The 27,871-nt window shown below is 36.0% G+C and overlaps 2 protein-coding genes across 2 annotated transcripts; one reads left to right on the plus strand and one right to left on the minus strand.

Moving 5' to 3' along the window:
• Window positions 1-855: 855 nt before the first annotated feature.
• Window positions 856-1,691, minus strand: LOC122004566 (LEAF RUST 10 DISEASE-RESISTANCE LOCUS RECEPTOR-LIKE PROTEIN KINASE-like 2.2). Its single transcript, XM_042559431.1, has 3 exons — window positions 1,664-1,691; window positions 1,521-1,589; window positions 856-1,295 (listed from the first exon to the last, which is right to left on the minus strand). The coding sequence occupies exons 1-3, from the start codon at window positions 1,689-1,691 to the stop codon at window positions 856-858; spliced, it is 537 nt and encodes a 178-aa protein (XP_042415365.1).
• A 10,218-nt stretch (window positions 1,692-11,909) lies between these two features.
• LOC122003944 (zinc finger protein CONSTANS-LIKE 3-like) lies at window positions 11,910-13,139 on the plus strand. Its single transcript, XM_042558906.1, has 2 exons — window positions 11,910-12,546; window positions 12,635-13,139. Exons 1-2 carry the CDS (start codon window positions 11,941-11,943, stop codon window positions 12,950-12,952), a joined length of 924 nt encoding a protein of 307 aa, XP_042414840.1. The 5' UTR covers window positions 11,910-11,940; the 3' UTR covers window positions 12,953-13,139.
• Window positions 13,140-27,871: the final 14,732 nt, after the last annotated feature.

Here is a 27,871-nt window from a genome sequence, read left to right on the forward strand (position 1 = left end):
GCCAATTCCTTCCATCACTGTTTCCAAGTTTTATTTATTTTTTTACTTATTGATTTTGTAAGCCTTCTACAGAGGATTCGACCTATCTTTAATTCCTATCTGCTGTTAGGGTTTTTAGGTCTTGCTTCATGTGTCTTACAAGAGCCTGTGATTTCCTGATGCATATAAGTAAACCTATCGTTGTGTCTTCCTGATTCCTATCTGCTGTGTCCTGTGTCCGCGCGATTAATTATTGTTTGAACAATAGAAAAGAAGCAGAGGAACAATTATGTAATCTTTCTAAGGATCTTGGATTTTTAATTTGACAAATGAAAATGCTCCTTTTGGCTTCTACTGAAGCAGACAATGAAAATGCTAAGTCTATGCACTTGTTTTGAATAACCAATGTTTCCATGTTTATATTGTGATGATGGATGTTCAGTAACTTTTTTGTTTTTAACCTTTATGTTTGATCAGATATTTCTATATTGATGAATAGGCGTTTATTATTTCCAACTGTGATATAATATTTTGAAACACTGAGCTACTTAAGTGTTTAGTAATTGCATCTATAAGTTGTCTATGTGTAGATACATAAGGGCTAAAATCAACTTTCTCTCTAATTTTTTCCTTGATAAGAGTTTGTCAATTTTGATGTATTAATTTCAATCATGTTATACTAGATTGTGAGTTATGTTAATTACAAGCTTATTATAATAACAAAGTCTTATTGGCTCATCCCACTTGAACTTCAAGTATTCTATGATGATATTACCAAACATTCAGTTATCAATTTCCAACGTGGGTTAGTTGTATATTGCCATTTATTTTCAGATTTTATTATAATCTCACTACACAAGTTAGGATTACTAATGATCAGTTAGCAAGTGCAAGACAAATGTCATTCTTATCAAGTGATCCATTCGACATGAACTCGTAAACCAGAGCCCTCTTTGATCTCTCCAAGCAAAATCCAAGAAGAGTAACAATGTTGACATGAGAAGTTCTACTGATGCTTCCTACCTCATTGATGAAATCTTCTCCATTGCCATTAGTTTCACTTAGGATTTTAATAGCGACCAAGCGGCCATCTTGGAGTGAACCCTTGAATACAGAACCATAACCACCATTCCCAAGCTTATCGCTGAAAGACTTTGTCATTCTTTTGATTTCAGTGCAAGTGTATCTCTTCGGAGTTGTGGACTCGTATTGAAGTATGAAGTCTTGAATAACTTGGTCTTTTTTCTCGTTTGGCTGTCTAAAACATAGAAGGTAGCTTGAGATGAAACATGCAAGTATAAATCCAACCATTGTCCCTGCAGTTTACCATGTTCATCAGGATTATAAAAAATGGACAAACTACATATGTGTGTCATGTGTGTGATTGAACCCAATATAAGAAATTCTGGATATGATTGAGCTATTTTGGGAATTCACTACTTATATTTTGTCCATTAGTAATCATTGAATAAAAGGTTTTCACAACTAACACAAACTTAAATAAGAATATTGATTAATTTTGAGCCAACTTTTTTACTTGCCTATTACAATTCCAATTATCAATTTTGTATACTTCTTCTTTTGAGCACCTGCAGGAGGCCTTCCAGCACCTGCAAGAGACAATCAGAATTTTTTTTTTGAGAACATCAAAAACAATAAGGCCAACTTTTTACTTGCCTATTACAATTCCAATTATCAACTTTTGTATGCATTATACCTCCCTATTGATCCAGCTGTAATCTATTTGACTATATTGATGATGGATGTTCATTCATATTTCTATATTGTGTTATGTAGGTAACTTTCAAAAATGGCAAATAAAAGAATGCGAAAGCTAATCCAAAATAGCCAAAGACGATCTAGGAGAGAAGAATCAAGTAATAGAGGAGTTAATGATGAAAATGAATCACAATACACAACATCCCATTCACCATTGGAGATACAAAATGAGGAGGTTAATGAGCAAGGTGAAAATTATTTTTGGATATGAATAGTAAATTATTTTTGCAACACTAAGTGCAAATTATTTTTTTTCAGTTGAAAATGAGGTCATGTCTTATCCCAAAGTCAGCAAAGAAAACGTGACAAGACTATCATGAGAGATATTCATGCATTACATCCCGATCATGTTCTTGTTGTTGAATTCAATGAAAGGGGACAACCTTATGGTGATTTACAACCGACGCTTGCAAATTTTATTGGGACTATTGCACGGAATGGACTTGTGTTACCCCTACACTTTTTAGATTGGAGAAAAATACGGACAAATCGCTTGAATGATGCATGAAAACTTGTTACCGTAAGTTTACAAGAGTTTAGCTTTAATTTTAAATTTAAAGCATGAACATATTTCATTTTATGTTTATAGGCACGTTTCTATATCCCCAATCACCATAGAAGAGTTATAATGCAAATGATGGGGGCCGCATGGAGACGGTGGAGGACTGAAGTGAAAGCTACATCTTATGATTCAAATACTCCACTAGAAGAACTTGTTGCAATACAACCCATTCTTCATGGATTGACACCTCAAACTTGGGAAGTTTTATGTAACTATTGGAAGTCTACTGAGGTACTACTAGTATGAATTATTTTTGACATAAGTTTATAAATGTTATAATTTCATTATAAATTTTTGTGCCAGAAAACTTCAAAAATCAATAGAGAAAATGCAAACAAAAAGAAAGGGACTCATGCATAGGGACGCACTAATATTCCGTCATTGGAATATAAATTTGTAAGAGTCAAAATTATTTCTTTTCTTCTTTATAATTAGTTTCTCACTGTCCATTTATTGTTTTACACTTTAATGCTCTTATCCTTGAAGTTCCAAGGTTTTATGAGATTCTAAATATTGATTACAAGCAATGTAATGTATATTAGTTAGCTTTTGATGGAATGTGTAAATTAGCAATATAAGTTGTTGCACATATAGAATAATTTATTCTATTAATATTTTGTGTAAAATGTGGATTTCTTATCTTGTTAGTCTCAAGAGAATGGTAGAAAACCAAGTTGTATTGAAATACAACAATTGAGTCGGAGAAGTAGAAAGAAAGAAGATGCCGCTATTGACGATGAGGCAATACAAATTGAGGTAATAATATTTTACTTTTTAAGTTAACTTTTATATATTTTTTATTTATAGTAACAAATTATTTTCTTATTAGAATTTAATTAAAGAGGCAGTAGATTGTCTCCTCCAAGATAAACCTGAAGGAACACAACTATTAGAAGTCCATGAGGAGGCATTTTGGTAACAATTTACTTAAAATTTTATTTCATTTTTTATAAAAGTTGTTACATGTGATTCGACTTTAATTATATTCTTTATATAGTGAGGTTTTTGGACCTGAGCATTCTGGTCGGGTACGATGTTTACGAGCTGGTGCGCTGCCTAGCCAAGTTTTCCCATAGCAATGTAAACACATCTCAATGTATTGGCAAGATTATCACTTAAATTCAGATTTGATATAAAAATTTAACGAAATGAGAGAGAAAATTAAAGATATGGAGTTGCGAGAAGCACAACGACAAACGGAAATAGAGCTGATGAAAAAACAAATGTAAGAAAATGATTAGTTCCAAAATTTTGCACGAGTATGTTAAGTATGATGTCGGGAAGTGTTGGGGGGCTCTCGTGGACCCGAATTATTACGGCACAAGTAATAACATTTCTCATTAAAAAAATAATTATTTAAAATTATTTGTATAGTTAAATACATTAATAGCAAATTTATTTATTTTTGTAGATGACAGTTATGTTTGCAAATATTATGAAACAACAAGTTCCATCGCCTGCAGAAGAAGATAGGTGTAGATCCTTTCCATCACCAGAATTAGATAATAACTAGAGAGGTTGGTTTTTTAATTACAACTATTCTTATTAGAGTATTTCTGACTTTTTATTTTTTTAAATTGATGTTTAAAATAAGTTAATTCATAATCCTAGGCATATGAGTTTTTTATACTATTCTTGCATGCTTGTTCCTCTGAATCTTACATTTCAATAATCCTATTGATTGAAAAGTATATAATAAGTTAATTCATAATCGCGTCGTTTCACAGCAAGTGTTGCCTTGTTGCCATTCCAAGTTGAATATCAACGCACTGTTATCCAAATTAAAAAAACATATGACTGACTATAGTACCAAATAAATTTCTGATGATTCAATTAGAATGTATTTATCTAAAATAATTTGCAAGATAAATCAACACATGAAGATTGAAGACTAAGAAGCAATCAGTCTGTCATGTTCGTGGCCGCCAATGACTTTGTATTCTAATTATCAAACAGTTATCAACATTGTTAAGATCATATTTTCAATGGCATATCAAGCAAATTAAGTGAGGTTGATTTTCAGTTTTATTAGAGATGCAGTGAATTCCCGGAAGACATGTACCGATTCATCAACTGTAAAGACCAGCTTTCAAACTTTCACAAAATTAGTTGGTTTCTCATATTATTCTTCTCTTAACAATTTGAGCAACCGAATGAAGGTTCCAATATCTAATTTCTCATTATTCAACATTTTCTGTAATCAATAAAAAATTTAACTGCAATTGATTTTAAATTGATTATGCTAACAAACTTGATGAAGCAGTATATCTGTCAGTGAATTGTTTCTCTCTGATTTTAGTTTTTTTTATTCATGAAATAAAATCCAATGTAATATGCACATGCTATATAGTATATATTATACTGTTGCCAATTGCTTTTACTTTGTACACAATTCTTCCTATAGAAGTATATAAAACTATGTTAATTAGAGCTTAAGCTCTCAATGAAAGTTAATGTGATACCTGGCCCAAAACCTGTAAACATAGAGCTCGAAGAACTCATTCTTCTAGGTCTACTAAAAGTTCCTTCCTGCATTATAGTGGGAACAATAAAGACAAGCCACACATTGTTGAAAAGATTTTATGTTGATGCCATGAAGATAGCTGACAAAATAAATAGATATCTAGATGTTTTCTTTAGCATTTCTTGTCTAGTTGACAGTTTCATAGCTTTTGATGTTTTAATTTGGTACAAGCTTTGGTTAAATATTTTTTTCATTATATAATGAAATATGTTGATAGAATATAATTTGGTGGTTCTATTGAAGGTTGCTATTGAAGGTTGAAGTAAATGTCTTTTGTCGCTTGAAGCAAATGCCTTTTGTCGTTTGGAGCACATGTCTTTTGTCGTTTGGAGCACATGCCTTTTGATGTTTTTTTGGTGGAGAAAACTTGTTATTGAAGGTTGTATATATTTTGGAGATTGAAGAAAATATTGTGTTTGTGTTATAGTGTGGAGTTAAATGTTATATGTTATGAATGTTTTGAAATGAAATACAAATTGTATGTGTTGATTTGGTAATCCAATTTATATTTATGTGTTATGGAAATAAATTAAGTTTGTTAAATGAAATATGAATATTGTCAATTGATTTAATTTGAGCATTTGATTTGGAATTCTCCAGGTACAATAGAAAATATTTTTTTTTTTTTTTTGTAAAATTAGTAATTCAATAATAGCAGCGGTTTTAACCGTTCTTCCTCTAGAACTGGTTATAACCGCTTCTAAAGGGCAGTTTTTTAGATTGGAAAATTCTATTGAGATGGTCATTAATCGCTTCTATAGGTATCCATCAGGATCAGTCGTTAATCACTTCTATAGGTATGCATCAGGATCGGTCATTAACCTTTTCTATAGGTATGCATCAGGATCGGTCAATAACCGCTTCTATATGTATCCATCAGGATCGGTTCTTAATCGCTTCTATAGGTACCCATCAGATTTGGCTCTTAGTCATGAACCACCGGTCAGCTTTACCGCATATGTTGGCTTTAGCGTCACCAACATCCGCAACAGTTTTGAACCGGTGCAATAGATTTAGCAACGGGTGAAAACCGTTGCTATAGGTGTCTTAAAACCACTTCTAAAGGTTTATTTTTTTGTAGTGCCCGGCCTTCTCAAGCAACCTTCTGCTCCGGCTTCTCATCGCTCGAAAATGTTGTGCGCTTCATTCTCATCCGCCAGCGTACTCTTCCATAGCACCTCGCACCGAGCCCGTCGACTCTATCTCGTTCCCTCCTTCTCGATAGCTGCATCTTTCGCTCGACCTTCTATGATCCTAAGTTCCTACACACTTAGACACCAGGTATTAAAACATAACAAGACCTGACTTGACTTGGTTTATCACATCAAAATTACCACAGAGTACTTACAGGACTGACCCTATTTGAATTTCTTAAAATTCATAACTGCTAGCGAGTTTTTAGTTTACAGAATGAAGATATGGTGTGAAGTATTAGTTCTTCCTTGGTGGGATTGGTTTACATTTCTCATGTCATAGATAACACTATATTTAACAACAAATACTGCATACAAAGATATAACAGTAATATCACTATGCACAACTATTTTTCTTGCAACACTATGGATGTACCGTCATAACTGCTAGCGAGCCAATCATATGATGATTGTTGTATAGACTCAATGTATCATATTCCTATATACTTATAAAGACATTTCTTTATGGTTATTAAACTTACTTGTATTGGTGCCAAATAAATAAGTATAATAACGTCCTTGAGTAGAAGGTTCTTATCTATATCAATCAATTGGTTGAATTGATAGTGAGATGATATAGAGAACACTACTCTTAATCATTCCTAGTCAAGTATTAACATTCAGGGACAATGTTAATGCGATGAGACTAGCATGTAGGTCAACTCGATGACTTGATCTCAGAAGTCATGGATATAGAGATATCAAGTTGACACATGGGTATGCATTGGAGAATGTATACTGAATGACTCGCCATGAGAAAGTATCATGAATCGTTATATGAGTGTCATATACTTTCTCATGTGACTATTAGTATGACTATTAGTCCTTGGAGCTGAAGTCACCATGGTTCCCTACATAAGGAGTTGCATACTTTGACTTCGTCAAACGTCACCCGTAACTGGGTGGACTATAAAGGCGATTACTGAGTATGTAACAAATTATGCGGAGGGATGTGAGTGACGTAGATGAGATCTATTCCTCCTATATGACGGGAGTGACATCATTATTCTTGATAGAGTGAGACCACTAAGTGCATGGTCATGCCCAAATGAGTCAATATTGAGCTCATTTGATTAGAGTGATTCTACTTGGAGTTCAAGATATAGATTGATGAGGATGACACGGTCTATGCCTCAATTGATCAATCTAGATGTTAAGGATAGAAGAACATTGTCACATATTGTGAGAGTCACAATTAGTAGTCACAAAGGTGATGTTGGATCTCAACATTCTTGTAACTTGGGTAGTAATGATGTGTTGCTAGATACCGCTCATTGCTTATGCTTCTAAATGGGTTTAGGAGCATTGCCAACGTTACAAGAACCTATAGGGTCACACACAAAGGACAGTTAGATGGAGATTAGGTTCATATGATGGACCAAGAGGATTAGGTTCATGTGATGGACCAAATTGGATTAAGAGTAATCCAAATTAGATTAATTGAGTAAGACTCGATTGAGTTAGACTTGAGTTAGACTCAAGTGAGGCTAGACTTGAGTTAGACTCAAGTGAGACTTAATGATGATATTCATTGAATTTTGAATTCAATGATAAATGGTGACATTCATTGAATTATGAATTCAATTTGAATATTAGATTCAAATTTCGATTCAAATTATGAAGAAAAAAAAAGAGTTTCAAAATGGCCATTTAATGAAAAATGAATATTCATTAAATACTCATTAAGACTCATTAATAAGGCTCATTAATGAAGTTAATCAGCACTAAGTATTTTCATTAGATAAAAATACTTAAGCCAATTTTACTCTTATTTTTCATAAGGCATCATCATCATTCTTCCTCTCTTCTAGTTCTCTCCCTCGCCTCCATTGTCGAACCACCCAAGAGTGCTAGCACACTCTAAATGGTTTTTCTCCACCTATTGTCCGTGTGGATACGTGTAGAGGAGTGTTCACTTGACACTCTACGAGATCCGACAACTTTTTTGGACGAGCGAGATAAGCGAAGGGCTTCGCTACAAAGGTATAACCTCTATCATGTAGATCTAGGAGAAAACTATGTATATGTAAAATTTTTATCTTCGCATGGATCTCGTGGCGAAGTTCGAGGTTTTCCGCAACGCAAAAAAGCGATTTTTGCAGCTCAAATTACTAACATGTACTGCATACAAAATATATAGATCCACTCCTCCTACTTACAAAATATATAAATCAAGCAGAATATTCCTGCATATATATATAGTAAGTCAAGAACTAGGGCTTGACAACATTCTATAAGTCCTTCAATTATGACCTAATTGTTTATAGTAGTTCTATTTGATTTTTACCTTCCCATTATGTTTCGACTTGATCTATGCCTTCTTTCACCTACCGGGCCACATAAGGCTACGAGAACATAGAATTATAATATTGTTTGGCCCATAGGCTAAAATTTCTTGCTTCGACAAAGGTAAATATGATCCATGTATATCACATTCTAATTTTGTGAAGGAAAATAATGCTCACAATATGGGAGTATATCCATGTTCCAGTGAATGATGACAGTAATAGCATGTGACCAAGACAATCTTGAAATTTGAAACTCCCCGTAGTTACAATATTTTCTTTCTAAATCAACAATGAATGAATCACCCCATGTCTCTACTTCCATTTCAAATTGAGAGTAGTGGTGGACTTTATATGGTCTAGCTTTCTCTCTCATTGAATCCATTTTTTTGGTAGCATGAGGTGTCAAAGCAACATACCATTTCGAGATTTCCTCCCTAAGGTTAAAGAACCATTAAGCTACCTTTCTTATAGTATTATTAATTAACCTATTTATGTGAAGTTCACATGTATGCTTGAACAAAGCATTTAAACTTTCTACACAATTTGTGGTTAGCATTATATACCTTCTCCCACTAAAGTGTGCATTAGCACATCTTTTAGGGCCAATGTTCTGAAGCCACTTATGGGCATCTGGATATTTTTCAAGTATGGACTGCATTATGAAATCATATTGGAGTATTGTGTTTGCTCGTGTTGCTGCCCAAAACAAGCCTAAAGTTGACCTATTGTCAAAATTTGTTACCATATTACAAAACATGTGGTAGCAATAGAAAGCATGTTGGGTGGTTGTGTAGACTTTTCTAACTATTGATATAAAGTCGTGATGTCTATCTGATACTATGCTTATTGACTGTGCCTTGAGAGCAAGGAATTTCTTTGTATGATCCAAAACCACTCCCATGTAGACCCACATTCAACTTTAGCGATTCTAAAGACTATTGGGAGGATATTGTCATTAACATCAATTGTTGTAGCCATCAACAACACACCCGGATAATTCCCTCTTAGATGTGTGGCATCAATTCTGATCAGTTTGTATAGATAAGACCTGAATACTTTTCGACAAGCTCTAAAACCTCAAAAATAGTGCTGGAACTAATCATTACCATTCCTATGTAGTGTCACATAGGTTTCAGGATCCCTAACTCTTAACTCACATAGATATAGTGGAAGATTTCTATATTCCTAGTCATAATCTCCAATGACCTTCTTCATCGCTTTCTCTTGAGTTATGTAAGCTTTTCTGTATGATATGATCACTCCAAACCTAGCTTTTATATCTAATATAATCATACTTGGTTTGTACTGTTCATTAGAAACAAATTGCTATTCAACAAATGACGCTACAAATGAGGAAGAGCATGTTTGATGATCAACACTTTCCCTAACTGAACCACATTGGTGTTTCTGTATATATTTCACAACAATGAACTCTATATCCCCGGGCAACTACTCTCCATGTACATGGTTGATTAAAGCAGACTACTTTAACTCTATTTGTCTGGGTGTCAATTAGGTTATATATCATATGTTTAATCATGGCATATTTCACAAGTGCATTCTTGAACTCTTGTTGAGACTGAAAAATCTATCCAATAAAAAAAATTCATACTCATCTGTTGCCTCTCCATTTAGGCTTTGTAGTAATTGAGAATTCAGAATATATGAATCATCGGCTATTGGGAACTCCTCCTCTAAGTCACTGTATTGTTCTCGGAGAAATTCATATTGTTCAATCTGGATATCATTAGCTAAGAATTCTTATACATCTGTATTGTGTTGTAATTTCTTTGCAATTTGGATATAATGTTCTTCCTTCTCACTCCTAGTAGTCTCAGAGTATTCAACAAGTGTTGTAAAAGGATTCAGAACCTCATTTTCTAGGATACTTTCTTTTTCATTTAGATCAAATGTCAAATTTCTTGTATTTCTATTTATGTTATGCACACCGCTATACTCAGAAGACGATATATGGAATATTAGTTCTGGATAATTCTACTACATTAGTTCCATGTCCCACGATAGAATTTGTATCAAGTGTATTCCATATCTCAAATAAAATTTTTTTAGGAATATGATCGTCCTTGAAAATTAAATTACAAACTAATTTAGAAAAATTACAACTACATAATCAAGTGGTGATATAATTCAAAAAGCAAGTAATAATAGATATGGTGTACATACTAGATTTTCATAATTTATCAGTAATTTTAACAGAATCCCACTGATGGACCTAGGGTTTTTGTATTTTTGCAAAAGTGCGACCGCTTCCTTAAGCGAGGAAAAGGTATATATGGTGTAAAACCAAAGTTGTAACTAAGGATTAAAGTGTGTTTCATAGGATCCTATATCAGACGCATATTTATACTGAAATTTATCATAATGTTAGACCACCTCTGAAAAGCTTTAAATAAGTAATGGATAACATCATTTGAGTCCTTGCATCACCAGAAACTCATAAGACTTTAAATTAGTGCAATTAAACATGTCTAGGTCAACGTGTTGATACCTACCATATCAACGGAATGTGGATGAACAAGATCTAGATGAAATCTAGTATCACAGTGGAGCACCTCGTAAACCGATTAAGTAATGGATGACACCATATTGCAGGTGTTGTTCTATAATTCTTCCCCAAACATCTATTGACACCATAAATATGATTTTTATAATTACCTTTTGCTACAAAAGTGTACACTATTTTTTTTATACTACAAACCAATTTTACAGTAGCAAATTGATACGTATATTATTAAATCTTTATCTGTCTTCTTCTACTAATTTCACTCTTGTTTGAAATTTATCCTTCAATGGCGATGTTCTTCAATTCGACGTTGTTCTTGAATGTTGTTGTTCTTTGAAGTTGCATCTTGAAACCCTTACGAAATATCCCACTCTAATTACTCTTTTGCAATCTTGCCAAATTGCGAGTTTTGGTAATCGGAGGAGGTTCATGATGATTTCATGTTTATAAAAGAAGGAAGAAGGTATGGACTGAGAGAGAAGGTGAGACTACGTGCATTCTAATCATATAAATGATTTTCAAATAAAAATATGAATCGGATGTTTTGGAAAATGAGGTGGAGAATGGAGAGGTTGACGAGAGGGGTAGAAAAGAAATTTCATACGTTTGACTATGCCCTATGGTAAATAGAAAATTATAATATACCTTTTGGTAAATTCCATATTCAACTTATGTCATTTAGTAAATTATCCTAGAACTTTAGGAGCTAAAGCGTGATCCAACTGATTGAACTGAATAATCTAGAGCGAGTTTTTAAAACACTTCCTTGTTTGTTAGCTTTTTAAAAGATAAGATCAGAATAACAAAAGTAACTTTCGAGACAACAATGCTTTTGTTCAAAACTCTATCCTTTGTTTGACGGTTTAAGAAACAACAAAAAATCAGGACCTGAAATTTCATTCTTCTCCACTTAAATGATTTTGCAAAATTAAAGGCGCCGTATTTACCACGTGTCTCCTTCTTATTTGTCATTATCCCCGAAGTGGATAGAGTTTCGACCAATAGCGATTTAGGATGATCCAGAATATAAGCCAAACGCAATCTAAAAATGAGCGGCGTCAGAAGTAGGAGAAGGAAGTAGGGAAGTTGCGATGGCGAGCTGTGGTGAAGGGGTGAAGAAGGTAGTGGGCGAAGGAGGAGGCCCGGCGGCGAAGTTCTGCGACTTCTGCGGCGCCTCGCCAGCCGTGTTACACTGCCGCGCTGACGCTGCGTTCCTCTGCGGGGCCTGCGACGGTCGCGTGCACGGCGCCAACGGCCTCGCTTCCCGCCACGAACGCACGCGGCTTTGTGAGGTGTGCGAGCGCGCCCCGGCCGCCGTCGCGTGCAAGGCAGACGCGGCCGCCCTCTGCGCCACCTGCGACGTCGACATACATTCCGCCAACCCGCTTGCCCGCCGCCACCACCGCGTTCCCCTACCCACGTTCGTTGGCCCCCCCGCCGCCACCAATGCTTCCCTCCAGGAGGATGGTGACTCCGGCTACTCTCTCCTCCAGCAGGAGTCGGCTGTGCCGCGGTTCTTCTTCTCCGACGCCGACGCCTATCTAGACCTCGACTACGCCGACGAGCCGAAGGCTGTCGACGAAGAAGCAAATCCATCCGCGTGTCTCCTCTTTCCCGGCGGCGGCGGCAGCGGTTGGAATTTGGATCTCAATGCGACCGGATTAAAACTCGAACCCGATCTTTCCTTTTGCCACAGCGTAAATTTAACTATTTCGAATCAACTCCAGTTGTTTCATCAGTCAAAAAGATCCACTGAGATTTATTAATTAGTTATTCATGGTGCAGGAGTCGTCGGAGGCGGCAGTGGTTCCAGACATGTCGCAGGCGATGGCCGCGACATCGTGGAATAACTGGGATCCGGCAGCCGCGCGGGCGGAGCGGGAGGTGATACTGACACGGTACCGGGAGAAGAGAAAGACCCGGCGGTTTGAGAAGACGATACGGTACGCGTCGAGGAAGGCATACGCGGAGGCGCGGCCGAGAGTGAAGGGACGATTCATTAAGCGGACAGCGGCGGAGGTGGATGGCATCTACTCGTCAGCGGAGGAGTCGATGACGGCGCTCATGGCCGACAATGATTACGGCGTCGTGCCGTCCTATTGATCAAATTAGCCGGCAAACATGCAAGCAGATTAACTAACATTAATTGTCTACTCTGTAAATAAACTTACTCGATCGTATGCTTGTGCAAATGAAAATATATATACCCCTCTCTTTCCTAAAACAAAAGCCCTAAATTGTCTGTCTTGTTCATCCACTTTCAACCCTAAATATAAGTCATCTTGTTCAACTCTCAGCTCACACCAAGTGAGTTAGAATTTTCACTTACATCTATACTATTCATCTCCCTCTCATTTTTCTACTCATGTTTCAGAATGATACAAAAAAAATATTACGAAGGCATATTGAGTATTTGTCTTTTGCCCATTGTACATTCTAATAACCAACTATTTAAATTCACTGTAAGAACATTTTAGTACTTGATTTTAAAGAACATGAACCGATTTTCAAAAATTACAATATTAGTGTTAGTTTTCAAAAATTAGCACTAATATTAGTGCTAATTTTTAAAAATCTATTGACGACATATTGGTGCTGGTTTTGTAAATCAGCACCAACGTTTGTATTGATTTTCAAAAATCAACACGAACATTGGTTCTGGTTTTCAAAAAATCCATTGACTACATATTGGTACTAGTTTTTACAACATCATCTTTATTATTTATATTCTTCAGTATGCTTACTTGTTAAAGGTTTCATTAACTAAATTATATATATCTTTGTTATACTTTGAATTTTTATCTAGATGAATTGGAGTTCATATCTTGTAAAGAATTGGAATGCTGATGAGAATGAGGATCTATAGTTGCTTGTTGTTATATCTTGTCCGCTAGTGACATTGTTAGGTTTCAACCCTATATTTAAACTATTTTACATTCCATTTAATAGTTACAAGTTATTGCTAGTTATATTTCACAAAATAAATCTATGATGATTTTCCTATATGCTATATATCTTGAATCTGGATTTAAATTAGATAGGATTACTAACTTATTATGTTCATGTAAAAATAGAACATTGTTATTTTTTATGATTACATATAGAAAACTAGGTCTTTTACTAGTTAAGAAGTTGATTGGTTTAAGCCTTTTAGAATTCTATTTTAATGTATCCGAATGCAAATATTTATAGGCTCACAAAGGATATAGACTTTAAAAATTAATTCTAATATGAAGAATGAATTTGAAAAATCATTCTGTATAAACCATGAATTATTTTATGGTTATTACAATTTACTTACATTGAGGGGGTGTTTGGTTCTTTCCTAAGAATAGGAATCGAAATGAGAATCATTGTATTGTTGAATGAGAATGGGTATGAGCATGAATATCACTCTTAAAAGTAATGTTTGATTAGTTGCATATTTTCTATCAGAATAAATCAAAATTTTCCTTTTTACCCTTAAAGGAAAATAAGAGAAAAAATTAGATGTGAGAGAAAGATGAATGTGAGAGAAAAATATGATGAAAGAGAAGGATGAGGGAGAAAGTCTGATGAGAGAGAAAGTGTGATAAGAAAGAATGAAGAGAGAGAAAGTGTGATGAGAGAAAATGAGAAAAGAGAGTGTGATTGGAGAGATCATGATGAGAGAAGATGAGAGAGAAAATATGATGTGAGAGAAAGTATGATGGGAGAGGATGAAGAGAGAGAAAATGTAATGAGCAAAATGAGGGGAGAGAGTGTGATGAGAGAGAATGAGGAGAGAGAAAGTGTGATGAGGAAAAAAAGAGAGCAGTGAGTGTGATGGGAGAGATCGAGGAGAGAGAAAGTATGATGAGAGAGAAAGTGTGTTGAGGAAAAAAAGAGGGAGTGTGACAAGAGAGATTGAGGAGAGAGAAAGTGTGATGAGAGTGAAAGTGTGATAAGAAAAAAAGAGAAAAGATAGTGTGATGGGAGAGATTGAGGAGAGAGAAAGTATGATGAAAGAGAAAGTATGATGAGAGAAAAAGAAGGAAGAGAGTGCGATGGAAGAGATTGAGGAGAGAGAAAGTGTAATGAAAAAAAAAGAGGAAAGAGAGTGTGATAGGAGAGATTAAGGAGAGAGAAAGTGTGTGATGAAATGATGAGAGAGAAAATATGATGAGAGAGAACAAGGAGAGAGAAGTGATATGAAAGAAAAAATAAATAAATATATTTTGATATTTGGTATTAAGGGAGAAAATTTTAGTTTTAGGTCAAGAGTATTTTTGAAATAAGAAAATATTTTGATTGATGAAAATAGGGTAATGGCTCATTGAAGGGGAGGTACATAGGAATGAGTTATTACCCAATTTCAAGGATTGATTCCCTTATTTGCATTCCTATTCCTATAATCCAAACATTAACAATGGCAATCAATGATTCTCATTCCCATTCCCCACTCCTATTCCCCTAAACCAAACACCCCCTGATTTGTATTACACACAAATTTATATACGAGGACTAGACATATCCCATACCCCAACCAAGTTGAAGTTCCCTTAATATTGGGATTAGGAGTCCTTCCTTAATCTATAACTGTGTGAGACATCACATTTGATTTATTTGGCCTACGTGTAAACAATTTTCCTCATGTTAACTGGAATTTGTAAAAATAAAAATTTTAATTCTTAGATGATATTTATATCTATCATATTTTTAACAAAAGTTTATAATTTTTTTATACAACTCAGTTCTACATGTGAATTCTATTAATATTGACAATGAAATGATATCATTAGCTAGAAGGCATTGATGTTGTCTTTCATAAAATGTGATCTTAGAAATTGAAACAGGATATTGAGTTTGAAGAACCAAGAGGCAACGTTGTTGCTGGTTTCGAAAAACTAGCACCAATGTAGTGTTGGTTTTGCAAGCAGCACCAACATCCGTGCCACTTGACACATAGACATAGATTTTTGTGTGAGTCTCAAAACCATGGTTGGAGGGCATATATACATTCTATACACCCACCCCTTCCATCCCATACCAAAATATCAAAAATCCAAGGCCCCTAAGTTAATCAATAGGTTTCGGTTAAAATCTATTGATGGACCTAGAGGACTCTGATCGGACTCATTTTAAGTCCTATAGGTTTATAGGGATCACAAAAGTCGGAATATGCCCTCATTTACTCTTCTTAGACCTTCCTAGTATTGTTCCAAACAATTTGAATTTTTACGTACATTGTGGTGTTGGCCTGAGAAGATCAACACCACGTTGGTGCTGATCTTCAGAAACCAGCACCAAGCTTAGTGATCGGAAGACAAAGCCATGTTGGTGTTGCTTTTTTAAGACCAACACCAACGTGGTGTTGCTTTTACAAGATTAGTACTAATATCCATGCCACTCGGCACACGACCATAATTCTTTGTGTGAGTCTCAGAACGATGGTTGGAGGGCATATATACATTTTATACACTCACCCCTTCCATCCCATACTAAAATTTAAAAAAATTCAAGGCCCCTAGATTAATCAATGAGTTTGGGTCAAAATCTATTGATGGATTTAGAGGACTCTGATCGGACTCATTTCAAATCCTTTGAGTTCATATGGATCACAAGAGTCTAAATATGCTCTCCTATACCTTGGTTAGACCTTCCTAGTATTATTCCAAATGATTTGAAATTTTATGTACATTATGGTGCTGGTCTGAGAAGATCAGCACCACGTTGGCGCTGATCTTAGGAAACTAGCACCAAGCTTGTGATCGGAAGCCAAGGCCATATTAGTACTGCTTTTGCAAGAGCATCACTAATGTGGTGTTGCTTTTGTAAGATCAACACCAACATCCGTGCCACTTGGCACGCCATCATAACTTCTTGTGTGAGTCTCAAAACCATGGTTGAAGGGCATATATACATTATATGTAGTCATCCTTTCCATCCCATATCAAAATTTCTGAAATCTAAAACCCTGAGGTCAATCAATAAGTTTCGATCAAAACTCATTAATGGACTAGAGGACTGTACTAAGAATCAGTTCAAGTCTTATGGGTTCATATAGATCACATGAGTCTGAATATGCCCTCCTTTACTCTTCTTAGACCTTCCTACCATTATTCCAAATGATTTAAATCTTTATGTATATTATGGTGTTGGTATAAGAAGAGCAACACCACGTTGGTGCTGATCTTAGGAAACTAGCACCAAGGTTGGAGATTAAAAGCTAAGGCCATGTTGGTGTTGCTTTTGAAAGAGTAGCACCAACGTGGTGCTATTTTTATATGAGCATGCAACACCAACATGGTGCTACTTTTGCAAGATCAGCACCAATGCCCATACCACTTGGCATGCGATCATAACTTCTTGCGTGAGTCTTAGAACCATGGTTGCATTAGTATTAGCCCTAAGAGCCAATTATGCGATGATTAAGCTTATTCGGTTAATATTTTATTGAGTTAATTGTTAATCTAATATATACTAAAACTCAACCTATTAAGAGGATAATGTAAATTAATAGAGATTAATTGGTATCATTATTAGAAGAAGGCCAAAAGGCAAAGACTCTTGGTATTTCTTGAGACTCTTGGTATTCCTTGAAGAATATAAAAGGCTTTTTGAGCTCATTGTTTATGAGAGACTCTTGATCTTTTTATCTTTTTCCGTCTTCTTCCTCTTTAACCAAACCTTCTAAGTGGTCAGCACCACAAAGTTGGCTCTTCTCCAAATTGTGAGTTCATGAGATGGATGGAACGTGTTCTTGTGGATATAGTAGAGGGGTGGCCACTTGATTGTGCTAAGATCCATCGAGGACAAAGTTATTGTCGGGAGTTCATGTTTACGCAACAAAGGTATAACTCTCGTCACAACTAGTATATGGTTTCATTCGCATGTATCTTATGGAAAGGATCTTGTTGTTTATGTTGGTACAATTTGCACTAATAGTCTAACTTAGGTTTTGATGAATGATAAGTGAATTAACTTAGGTGCTATCTGTAGGACCGTTGGGCCGGCTAAAAGGGGGGGTTGAATAGCCCTGAATAAAACACAACCCTTTCTCGAACGATTAAGCTAACACTTGAAAAATAGATCAAGCAGAAAATAAAGCATAAAAACGAGGCACCGGATTTGACTTGGTTACAACCGGGGAGGTTGTTAATCCAAGGAAGATGGTTGCACTAAGAACTCCTTCAGGCGGAGAAGCCTCGTTTACAGCAGTGTAGGCACAAAAAGAAATAAACTAATCAAAGCAGTGGAAGCACACAAGTGTTGTTACAATTTCTGAACTGATGAAAAGCTTCTGGACCAAGGCTATATTTATAGCCTTGGTTGGGGCACCTGGAAGGGTTCCGGCGCCCTGGGGGGGATAAAATTTTATCCCCCAACGTTCACCCTTCCGGGCACCCTGGGGGGATAAAACTTTATCTCCCAACGTTTAGATAACGTAAATCGCGATCCTGGTCAAAATCAAAGTCCGGGCACTCGGAAAGGTTCTGGGCGCCCCGGAGCCCAAAGTCAACAGATGTTGACTTTTTCATCCGGGACCTCTTCTCTGGTTCAGTCCTGCCTCGGTCCGGTTCTTCTCCTCCGGATCCGCTCGCTTGGGTGATCTCTGCCATCCGGAAAAGGGCTCACCCGAACCCAACTTCCGGTCTTCTCGAGCGGGCTTCCCTCCGGCTTCTCGTCCCTCGGAATCACCGCGTGTTTCCTTCTTGTCCGCCGACGTACTCATCTGTAGTCTTCGTCCCTCGGACGCACCGTGTGCAGTCCTTCTCGCTAATTGCGTCTCTTGCTCCTCGAGCAATCTTCTACTCCAGCTTTCGTCTCTTGGAACCACCGCACGCTTCCTTCTCGTCCGCCGGTGTACTCTTCCGCAGCACTTCATCCCTCGGACTGTCGTCCTTTTCGCTAGCTGCGTCTTTCGCTCGAGTACTTGTGCTCCTAAGCTCTTGCACACTTAGACACAAGGTTAGAAACACACAGGACCTAACTTAACTTGTTGATCACACCAAAACACCCATAGGGTTCCAACAATCTCCCCGTTTTTGGTGCGATCAACCCAAGTTAAGCTAGGGTTAAAATAGACATTAAATAAAATTAAGTAAATTAACTTAATTTGCAATTTAAGTACAAAAAGATAGAAAAAAAATTAAATCTATCTACCTTCCCCTAGACTTATACTTTCCCTTCTCCCCCTTTGATCACAAAAAAAATGGGGTTCCAAGAAAAACAATCTAAGGGTTAAAAATTTAGTAAATTTGAAAAAAAAATATTTAAAATAAATTCTAAGTTAAAAACAATTCTAAGTAAAGTTTTGAAAATCTGACTTAGGCAATTTGTTTTTAAATTTCTAAGTAATTTGAGCATAAATTTCTAATTTTAGAAAATCTTTTAACTTAAGAAAAACATTTAAAATAATTTCTAAGTAAAGATTATTTTTTAAAGAAAATTTTCTAACTTAATCATTTGAGAATTTTTAAGAAAAAATTTTCTAAGTAAAAAAAATGACTTAGTCAACTTAAAAAATTTTAAGTAAGTAAATTTCTAAATTGAAAAAAATATTTTGAATAACTTTTTTAAAGCATTAATTAATTCTTCCATTAATGCTTTATTAGTAAGTTAATTAAACATTTATTTCAATATTTTGGCTTACAGGTCGTGGCGAGGCACTAGGCCTTCTTGGTTATTGGAGCAACAACCACTTCCTTGACAAAGCCTCATAAAGAAATTCTTTGTTTAATTTTCTCACTTAAAGCGCTAATTTTAATTTTAAAATTAATTTAAGCATGACTTCGGAATCCAATATAGGTTCCAGCCTACTGGATTAACCAAAAAAATTTTACGAACATATTTTCTTGAAATGTTCTTAATTTGTCCCGGGTGATATTTAAAGTACCAATTTAAATTACTTGAAATGTTCTTAATTTGTCCCGGGTGATATTTAAAGTACCAATTTAAATTATTAAATCTTCTAAAATTGGTTTTAGATGAACATGCATAATTTTTCAAGTTATCTACTTTAATTTTCAAATCATCATTTTCAAGTTTCAATTTTTCATTTGCTAGTTTTAATTTATCTAATTCTTCTAAGGGACAAGACTTAGCTAGAATTACTTTTAAAATTTTATTTTTACTTTCTAATTTGTAGCAATCTTTTGTTAAAAGTTTAACGAACTTAAACATTTTATCGGGAGGAAGAGATCGTACCTGACTTACCTTGTCAATCTCGTTGTCCGTTTCTCCCCCTGAGCTGCTGCTTTCTTCCGACGCGTCTCCCCCTTCATCGATGCTCTCGATGCTCATTTCGGAAGAGCTTGAATCGCAGTCGTCGTCTTGATGACTCGCCATCAGTGCGAATCCGGAGAATGCTTCGACTTTCGATTCGGACGACGTATCGTCCCACATCGCCTTCAGGGCCTTTTGTTTCTGGATAGGCTTCTTACCCTTCTCCTTGTCTTTGTTCTTCAGCTTGGGGCAGTTGTCCTTGACGTGCCCTTCTTCGTCACAGTGATAGCAACCAATCGTCCTTTTCTTCTTCCCCTGCGGATGGTTAGTAGATCTAGATTTACAAAGTTTCTTGAATCTTCTTACCATCATTACCATTTCCTCGTCATCGAGAGAAGATTCCGACTCAGGTTCGTCTCTCGAAGCTTTGAGGGCGACGTTGTTCTTAGGCTCCTTCATTCCTGCACATCTTGACTCATGCACTTCAAATGTTGAAAAAAATTCTTCTAATGAAATTTTTTCTAAGTCCTTCGAAATGTAAAAAGCATCTACTAGTGATGCCCATTTTGAATTTCTTGGAAATGAATTTAACGCGTGCCTGAGCGAATCTCAGTTACTTACCTTTTCTCCGAGATTCGTGAGTCCGGTGATGATTTCTTTTATTCTGGAGTGCAGATGTGCGACTGTCTCGTCTTCCCCAAGTCGCAGGCTGGTGAGCTGATTGCGAAGCAGATCTCATCTAGCGAGCTTAGCTTCAGATGTACCTTCATGCAGCTCGAGGAACTTCTCCCAAAGTTCCTTTGCAGAGTTATATTTACTGATCCTGTTGACTTCTTGAGGCGGAAGAACGCTCAGCAGATGGTATTCTGCTTTGCCGTTCGCCATGAAGTCAGCCTGCTCCCTTTTTGTCCATAGATTTATTTCCTTGTCCTCTGGAGCTTCAAAGCCAAGTTTCATTGTTAAAATTAATTCAATATCCGTTGTAAAAAATACCTGCATTAGTTTTTTCAAGGTAGCAAAGTCCCCTTCGTATTTCGGCGGGTGGATGCTTGGTCCGGCCATCTCGTTGCTTCGTTCGGCGGTTAGTCCTCCTGAAGCGCCTTTGCTCTGATACCACTTGTAGGACCGTTGGGCCAGCTAGAAGGGGGGAGGGTTGAATAGCCCTGAATAAAACACAACCCTTTCTCGAACGATTAAGCTAACACTTGAAAAATAGATTAAGCAGAAAATAAAGCATAAAAACGAGGCACCGGATTTGACTTGGTTACAACCGGGGAGGTTGTTAATCCAAGGAAGATGGTTGCACTAAGAACTCCTTCAGGCGGCGAAGCCTCGTTTACAGCAGTGTAGGCACAAAAAGAAAGAAGTTAATCGAAGCAGTGGAAGCACACAAGTGTTGTTATAATTTCTGAACTGATGAAAAACTTCTGGACCAAGGCTATATTTATAGCCTTGGTCGGGGCGCCTGGAAGGGTTTCGGGCGCCCTGGGGGAATAAAACTTTATCCCCTAACGTTCAGATCGCGTAAATCGTGATCCTGGTCAAAATCAAGGTCCGGGCGCCCGGAAGGGTTCCGGGCGCCCCGGAGCCCAAAGTCAACAGATGTTGACTTTTTCGTCCGGGACCTCTTCTCTGGTTCAGTCCCGCCTCGGTCTGGTTCTTCTCCTCCGGATCCGCTCGCTTGGGTGATCTCTTCCATCCGGAAAAGGGCTCACCCGAACCCAACATCTGGTCTTCTCGAGCGGGCTTCCCTCCGACTTCTCGTCCCTCAGAATCGCCGCGTGTTTCCTTCTCGTCCGTCGGCGTACTCATCCGCAGTCTTCGTCCCTCGGACGCACCTCGTGTCGTCCTTCTCGCTTGCTGCGTCTCTTGCTCCCTGAGCAATCTTCCGCTCTGGCTTTTGTCCCTCGGAACCACCGCACGCTTCCTTCTCATCCGCCGGTGTACTCTTCCGTAGCACTTCGTCCCTCAGACTGCCGTCCTTTTCGCTAGCTGCGTCTTCCGCTCGAGTACCTGTGCTCCTAAGCTCCTGCACACTTAGACACAAGGTTAGAAACACACAGGACCTAACTTAACTTATTGATCACACCAAAATACCCATGGGGTTCCAACACTATCGTGATCTAATACATTTATTGAGTGTGCAAGGTTGACTAACCTGACGGGTCAAGAGGACCTGACACCAGACAACAAAGTCTAGATGTAGGATTCTGGTAGGATGAAGTCTAAATGTACAATTCTAGGAGGAGATCGGGATATTTGATTCCCAATGAGAGGAAATCTGGATGTGCCATTCTAGTAAGAAGACCTGGTGGGTCAGATTAACATCAAGGAGGTAACTTGACACACGGTAAGTGAAGGTAAGTCACTGGAGGAGAGTGACTAAGTGAGGACACATTCTAGTTGAGGGGACAGTAGACGTTAGCCCAATTTAGGTCCATTTTAGAAACCTAAATCGAGACCTTGACTAGATCTTGGTCTGGAGGATAGGGTCTAAGTCATAAATTAATTATATTATTATTGTGCTAACTTTGTTTTGCATGTTAGATATTATCGTGTTGGACTAACATAACTTGCAAGGCAAAAAGAGCAAAAAGGCCTCGGGTAAACAGCACTTGAGGCGCCTTCAAGCATTAGAAGGCGTCTTCAGTGTTGTTCATGGAAGGCGTCTTCGGTGCTATGGAAGGCGCCTTCCAATGGATAAAATTCAAAGCTCATCAGTGATAAGGAGCAATGAATTTGGGATAGATTTCTGCCTATGGAAGGCGCCTTTAAGCCTATAGAAGACGCCTTCCACACTCTTTAAAAGGGTATTTTGACCAAGCATTCAAGAACAACTTCTATATGAGCTTTTACGCGTCCAATTGGCTTTTCGATTGCTCTAGCTTCCTGCTGCTGGCCTACTATGACTCTACTACATCCGACTGCCGCTGAAAAGCTGTCAAAACACCAAGTTCAAGCAGACTATCTACAAAAGTGTTTGGTAACAAAACTTAAGTTTTGTACTTAATTTTTGCAAATGGAAAGTGTAGCCTGTTACACTTTTCAGATTCTTTTTGTACTTGATCCCCTCTTTCGTCTATTTTGAAAGACGTATTTAGTGGATTACCCGTCGATAGGTCCGCAGGACCTGGATCTTGGAGTAAGAGTCGTCGAAGGCTCCAACCCAAGTAAAACTAAACTTGTTCTTTTACTTATATTTTTTGTTTTCATGTTTTTCTGTTGCATACTTTGATTTCAAAACGAAAAGAAAAAGTTTTTGAAAATCACGTGATTCAACCCCCCCCCCCTCTCATGTGCATCTCAATTCAACAAGTGGTATCAGAGCCAAGTTCTTCTCTGAATTGGTGTAACCACCAATCAAGCTGGGGGAACTATTTTTTTCAATTTTTCATATCTTATTTGAATTGGTAAAATTTACCTCTTTAGATAACTATTTGTCATTCAATTTTTACTCGAAGTGGTGCAACACCACTCAAGTCGTCGATATTTTTTTTAAGCATTAGTAATCCAAGACCAGTCCTGGTACCTCCTTCTAGTTTTCTATTTCAATGATCAATGGACCATCTTGAGGGATTCAACACCAGTCGTCCTCCTCTCTTCAATAGAAACAATTTTTAGTATTGGAAGAAGAGGATGAAGGTCTACATGAAGACGGACATCGAACAATGGTTCACCATCTGATGAGGGCACCGGGCACCTGTAGATGAAACAACAAAAGTACCACTCGATCTAGAAAGATGGAGTCCAGAAGATAAAAAGAAAGCCCAGATTGACTCAAGAGCGTTGAACACGATTCAGTGTGGACTCACAAAAGAAGAACTCAACCAAGTCGACATGCACGAGAATGCAAAGGAGTTATAAGATAAACTCATCGAACTACATGAATGAACTACCGACTTAAGGGTAACGAAGCATGATCTATTATTAAATTCTTTATTTAATATTAAAATGGAGGATGGAGGAATCACAAGCCAAATACACATGAGGATCAAGGACATCCTCGATGGGCTGCACACGATCAGACATCAACCTGAGAATCGTGATGTTATCAGGTACGCTCTAAACTCGTTCCCTCAAAAGTCAATATGGGCATCAATCGTAGGTGCTTATAAGGTTTCGAGGAACCTCTCAAAATTAAAGTTAGATGAATTATTTTGTGAATTGGAGCTACATGAACAAACTAGCTGCCCAAAGGTCGAGAAAGGAATTGTATTTCTTGTGGCACTTCGAAGGGACCTAAACCTAAAGCAGAACTGAATCCGAATCAGAATCAGATGAAGAAGAGCAACTAGTGAACATGGTAAAGAAGATGTTTACTAGATGCAAGAAAAACTTCACCACATGCGACATAAAGAAGATGTCTAGGTCTGCATACAACAACTCAAATGCTGACATCACATGCTATGGTTGCAACAAGAAGGGGCACTTCAAACACGAATGCCCGAATGAAGACAAGATCAAAAAGACAAAGAAAAAGAAAGCACTAAAGGCGACTTGCGATGAGTCTTCCTCGGACGAATTGGAAGTTAACGAAGCAAAGCAAACTAGCTACCTCATGCTGATGGCAACCGGAGGTGGCTCAAATCCAGAAGAAGAGTCCGCATACTAGTCGAGTAACAGATCTGCATCTGATTCAGATAAACCAATTGGGGTAACTTTTAATTATACCATAATTTTTTTAAAAAATTATTTCCTGCTTAAATAAAAAATTAACAAAAACTGAGGAACACACTAAACTCCTCCTTAAGGAAAATAACATCCTTAAGGAATAACTAAGCTTAATCAAATTAACTAACCAAGTTCAAGATAGAAATTTAACTCAAGCTATAAATCTTGAGGAAGAAAATTCTATCTTGAAAAATTAAATTAAAGAGTTAAAGGAACAGTTAGAAAAGTTTACCTTAGGATCCAAGTATCTAAATATGATACTTGGATCCCAAAGAGCTGTGTACAATAAATTCAGACTTGGATATAAGTCCAACTCTACATTTAAATTATTTTTAACACTAACTCAAAATAAAAAATTAATTAAAGCTTGGGTTATGAAAGATTGTCTAACCACGCAAGTAGGACTCAATCAATACTATGTACCAAAAAATAAAATTCATTACCTAAATCAGCATAAACAAAATAAATCTCTCTTAATTTTAAAAATTAAACCTTCAAAAATAAATTCAAACCAAAAGAATAAAATCAAATCAAATAAACATAAATTAAATAAAAATAAAATTAATCTAAACTCAAACTATAACTTAGTTTATTATAACTATAAAGTAAATCGACACAAACCTAAAACCTAAACCCCAAGTTTGATAATTCAGGGGGAGATTCCAAACTAGTTAGCACCTCTAAAATAATAATTTATCTGACTAGGTAATTAGGACTAGCATAAATAGGGATAAAAGTTTAACTTAATAAATGATACTGGAGAAGTTTTGGATGATAGTAGGTTAAGGAAGCTCTACCTATGCATGTCTAGAAAGATATGAGTTCGACATAATATATTTTTCTTAGTGAAACTAACTAAAGCTACGTTTTACTAATCCTAATTGGTTATACCAAAGTTTTTATATTAAGTTCAGTGGATAAAATTATTTAACAAATTTTAAATGTATGGTTACTCTAATGATGTCCAGGTGACTCACCACAGCTTAGACGTTTATCCAAAGAATGCATGTTTGTTGAACCCAAAGCTAAACTTGAATCTAACACAAATTAAACCAATTCTTAAAATTTAACTTAACTCATCTCATAAAATTATAGGATTCTCTGATTAAAAATATAGATAGAGTGAGATGAATAAGATTCAAATTAAATTAAATTTAAATTAAAACTCAAATTAAATTAAATTTAAATTTAAATTAAATGCAAATTAAATTCAAATTAGATTAAAGTAAATTAAGTTCAAATTAACTTAAATTAAATTAAAATTTAAATTAAATTCAAATTCAAATTAAATTTAAATTAAGTTAAACTAAGTTTACACTTAGGCTAAAATTTTTCCTACTCTTTGTAGGAATCTAAATAGATATTAGACCATGGTTACTCTCGACACATGACCGGGGATCAAGCAATGTTCATAAAATTAACCTTCAAAAGACTAGAACAATTGCCTTTAGAAACAATGGTAAACTGAAGGTAATTAGAATATGTAACATTGAACTAGAATTTAACTTCATTATTCATAAAATACTACTTATTAAAAATTTTAAATTTAACCTACTCGGTGTTAGTCAATTGTGTGATTCAGAGTATAAGGTTAGATTTACATCCACTAAATGTTTAATTAAACATATGAAAGACCCTATAATAAAATTAAAAGGACTTAGGAATAATAACATTTACACAATTAACCTAGCCATCTCCTCACTTAAGTGTCGTCTGATACAAAAAGAGGAAACCTGGTTATGGTATAGGAGAATGCCCCGCACTAACTTTAGAAATCTCAACAAACTAAATGACTTAGTTAGAGGACTACCAAAATTACCCAACTTAGGCTCAACAATTTATAATACTTGCCAACAAGGAAAATAGACTAAATCAACCCACAAACTAACTAATCAAACTCAAACTAATTCAACACTTAAATTATTATACTTAGATTTATTTGACTCACATGGGATTAAATCGAATAATAGGAATTTATACTGTTTAGTAATAATTAATAATTACTCAAGATTCACTTAGGTAAAATTTTTAAAAAATAAAGATGAAACACTTGAAATATTTAGTAATTTTTATAAACAAACTGAAAACAAAAAAGACTTAGAAATCAAAAGAATTAGGAGTGATAATGGTGGGGAATTTAAAAACTATAGGTTTACTAAACTCTGCTTAGAAAATGGGTACCATCAAGAATTCTCGTGTCCTAATAAACCTCAACAAAGTAGTTAAAAGAAAAAATAGAACTCTCTAAGAAGCTACTAGGACAATTCTTAATGAATACCAACTACCAAAATATTATTGGACAAAAGCTGTTAGAACAGTCTGCTATGTACAAAATCGAATAACAATAAATAAAAAACATAATAAAATCTCATTTGAAATTTACTACAATAAATTACTGAATATTAAATATTTTAAGGTATTTGGATGTCTTTTTTACATATTAAATATAAGGGAATACTTAGAAAAATTTACCTTAAAAGTAGAAAATAGAATCTTTATAGGATATTCACTAAACAGTAGAGGATATAGAGTTTACAATAAAACTACTCTAAGTGTTGAGGAAATAACCAATGTAAAATTTGATGAAATTACTAAAGAATCTAACTCAACTCAACCTCAATATCAACCAATTGATTTTGTTAGAGGTAGCATTGATCTAGAGGGAGCATGTGAAAACCCAATAAATGAATATGAAGATGAGTAAAATCAACCTCAAGAAAATAAACAAACACAAACTGAGCCTAGAATAATAAGAGTTAACTCAGACCACCCAATTAACTAAATAATAGGTGACCCAGAACTAAGTCAAACTAGATTATTATTCAGAAACTTAAGTCAAATATCCTTAATTTCTAAAGTTAAACCTAAAACAGTAGAAGAATCCCTGCTTGATCCAGATTGGATTATTGCCATATAGGAAGAACTAGCCAAATTTGAAAAAAAAAAAAAGAAAGAAAGTCTGGGACTTAGTTCCTCTACCTAAGAATAAAAAATTCATTGAAACTAAGTGGGTATTTAGGAATAAGTTAAATGAAAGGGGGAGATTATCATAAATAAAGCTAGCCTAGTAGCTAAAGATTTTAGTCAAGTAGAGGGACTTGAATATGATGAAACCTATACCCCAGTAGCTAGACTTGAGTATATTAGAATGATACTAAGCTATGC

The sequence above is a fragment of the Zingiber officinale genome, chromosome 7B (assembly GCF_018446385.1).
Source record: "Zingiber officinale cultivar Zhangliang chromosome 7B, Zo_v1.1, whole genome shotgun sequence".
Taxonomy (NCBI): domain Eukaryota; kingdom Viridiplantae; phylum Streptophyta; class Magnoliopsida; order Zingiberales; family Zingiberaceae; genus Zingiber; species Zingiber officinale.

Excerpts from the sequence above, each read along its gene's own strand:
- LOC122003944 (XM_042558906.1), top strand. The coding sequence starts at position 11,941 with ATGGCGAGCTGTGGTGAAGGGGTGAAGAAGGTAGTGGGCGAAGGAGGA. Across the intron at positions 12,547-12,634 it reads ATCTTTCCTTTTGCCACAGC|GAGTCGTCGGAGGCGGCAGT; the intron begins GTAAATTTAACT and ends TTCATGGTGCAG.
- LOC122004566 (XM_042559431.1), bottom strand. The coding sequence starts at position 1,691 with ATGCATACAAAAGTTGATAATTGGAATT. Across the intron at positions 1,590-1,663 it reads AAAAGTTGATAATTGGAATT|GTGCTGGAAGGCCTCCTGCA; the intron begins GTAATAGGCAAG and ends TGTCTCTTGCAG. Across the intron at positions 1,296-1,520 it reads GATAATTGGAATTGTAATAG|GGACAATGGTTGGATTTATA; the intron begins GCAAGTAAAAAA and ends GGTAAACTGCAG.